General features: G+C 66.6%; 1 protein-coding gene across 1 annotated transcript in view; it reads left to right on the plus strand.

Annotated features, from left to right (window-relative positions):
- The window catches only part of KCNT1 (potassium sodium-activated channel subfamily T member 1), a 25,526-nt gene that overhangs the window by 12,929 nt on the left and 10,491 nt on the right, over window positions 1-2,106 (plus strand). Inside the window, exons 18-20 of the mRNA XM_021690984.2 lie at window positions 751-923; window positions 1,334-1,405; window positions 1,650-1,784. Coding sequence (XP_021546659.2) covers window positions 751-923; window positions 1,334-1,405; window positions 1,650-1,784 — 380 coding nt within the window. The remainder of the gene's footprint in view (window positions 1-750; window positions 924-1,333; window positions 1,406-1,649; window positions 1,785-2,106) is intronic.

Raw genomic sequence — 2,106 nt, forward strand, 5'->3', positions numbered from 1 at the left:
CACACGCATGCACTCATGTACACATGCACGCACGCACACATGCACTCACACGCACACGCACGCACACATGCACTCGTACACACGCACATGCACGCACGCACACATGCACTCATGTACACACGCACACGGCACGCACGACCCAGATCTCCTTTCTGCATCTGCTAAGATGCGGGTTGGCACAGCGCCTCCCTCCCCTCCCTGACGGGACCGTCCCCCACCGCGGGCCCCACTCGCCGCTCTGCCCGTGGCAGCCTGACGCGGAGCCGCCACGAGCAGGGTGGGCGGGTCTGCTGGGGCCTGGGACTCCCAGGGGGCTGCCGCGGGCCGTGAAGGGACCAGGGCCGGCTGCTGACAACCAGGGGCCTGTGGGCGCCCTTTGGTCAGGGGCCCCGGGGAGCTTGGCGTCATCACAGTGGCCAGCACTGCGTGAGAGTCAGTAAAGGGAGACCCCACAGAGACAGGGGAGCTCCTACCACACGCCATCAAGTGCAGACCCAGCGGGATGAGACCAGCCAGCCGCAGGGCAGCCAGGGGGAGGCCACCACACCTGCCCCCAGTGGGCTTTTACTTCAGAAGAGCCCCTCCCAACTCACCCCTTCTCCGAAAACCAGCAGGCCTCCCCTTCTCGGAACTGGCCCACAGCTTGTCCCGGGTTGCAATGCTCTCTTCGTCCCGATGAACCCGGTTATTGCTGGTAAAATCACGGCGGTTTCATTTCCAAGGCTGACGGCGGACCCTGCCTCTCCGCAGGGCTGCAAACACAACAGCTACGAAGACGCCAAGGCCTATGGCTTCAAGAACAAGCTGATCATCGTCTCGGCGGAGACGGCGGGCAACGGGCTGTACAACTTCATCGTGCCGCTGCGGGCCTACTACAGGTCCCGCAAGGAGCTCAACCCCATCGTGTTGCTGCTGGACAACAAGTGAGGCCCGCCGCACACCCCTGCCCTGACCTGCAGACGCCCCGGCCCCTCCCCTGCTCCGTCCCCAGGCCCCCCGGTCCTTGGGAGCACCCGCTCTCCCTCCCTCGTGGTTTCTCCTGTTTCCCACACTGCGAATCCCTGGGGGGCCGACGCCCGGCCCCAGCACCTCGACCCCCAGAGCCCGGGGTCTCACCTGGGCAAGTGCCCCTGGCCCCAGGGCTGTGGTTCGCCCTCGGGCAAAATAAAGAACAGCCCCATGGGTCTCTAAAGGCCTCCCGGGTCTGATGTGCTGCGGTCCTGGGGTACCTCTGCTTCACCCAGCCCTGCTCACCCAGGGCAGGGCCCAAGCTGGGCACGGGGGGCGAGCGGCAGAGCAGGATGGGCACCCCCAGGACCTGCTCTCCCCACAGGCCTGACCACCACTTCCTGGAGGCCATCTGCTGCTTCCCCATGGTCTACTACATGGAGGGCTCCGTGGACAAGTAAGGTGCCGGGCCGCCTCGCCATCTCCCTATAGAGCCCACGGTAGAGTGGGGGCATCGGCCCATTTCTTAGCGGAAGGCCCCTCCCGCCCCTCCCCTCCTCCAGTCTCCTTCTCCCCGGGTGTGGGCAGGCCAGGAGGTAGAGCGGAGGGAGAGCAATGTGCGCCCAGAGGGAGCTCCCGGCACCCCCGACCTGGTGTTCGGCGACCCCTGGCCACGCGGCTTGTTCACCCCCCCACCCCAGCCTGGACAGCCTGCTGCAGTGCGGCATCATCTATGCGGACAACCTGGTGGTGGTGGACAAGGAGAGCACCATGAGCGCGGAGGAGGACTACATGGCGGACGCCAAGACCATCGTCAATGTGCAGACCATGTTCCGGTGAGAGGCCAGGGGCTCACACCCAGGGCAGACGCAGCAGGGCCGGGCTGGGTCCCACCCCGAGCCCCCCAGCCATTGCTGCAGCTGTGACCACGGGACCGCACCCTGAGCACTCCAATCCATGACGTGGGGGCCCTACCCCGAGCCCCCCCAATATCTGTGACCAGGGGACCTTACCCTGAGCCCCTCCTCCCTCGTCAGGGATCAGGGGACCCCGCCCTGAGCCCCTCCTCCCCCGTCAGGGATCAGGGGACCCCGCCCTGAGCCCCTCCTCCCCCGTCAGGGATCAGGGGACCCCGCCCTGAGCCCCTCCTCCCCCGTC

The sequence above is a fragment of the Neomonachus schauinslandi genome, chromosome 13 (genome assembly GCF_002201575.2).
Source record: "Neomonachus schauinslandi chromosome 13, ASM220157v2, whole genome shotgun sequence".
NCBI classification, from domain to species: domain Eukaryota; kingdom Metazoa; phylum Chordata; class Mammalia; order Carnivora; family Phocidae; genus Neomonachus; species Neomonachus schauinslandi.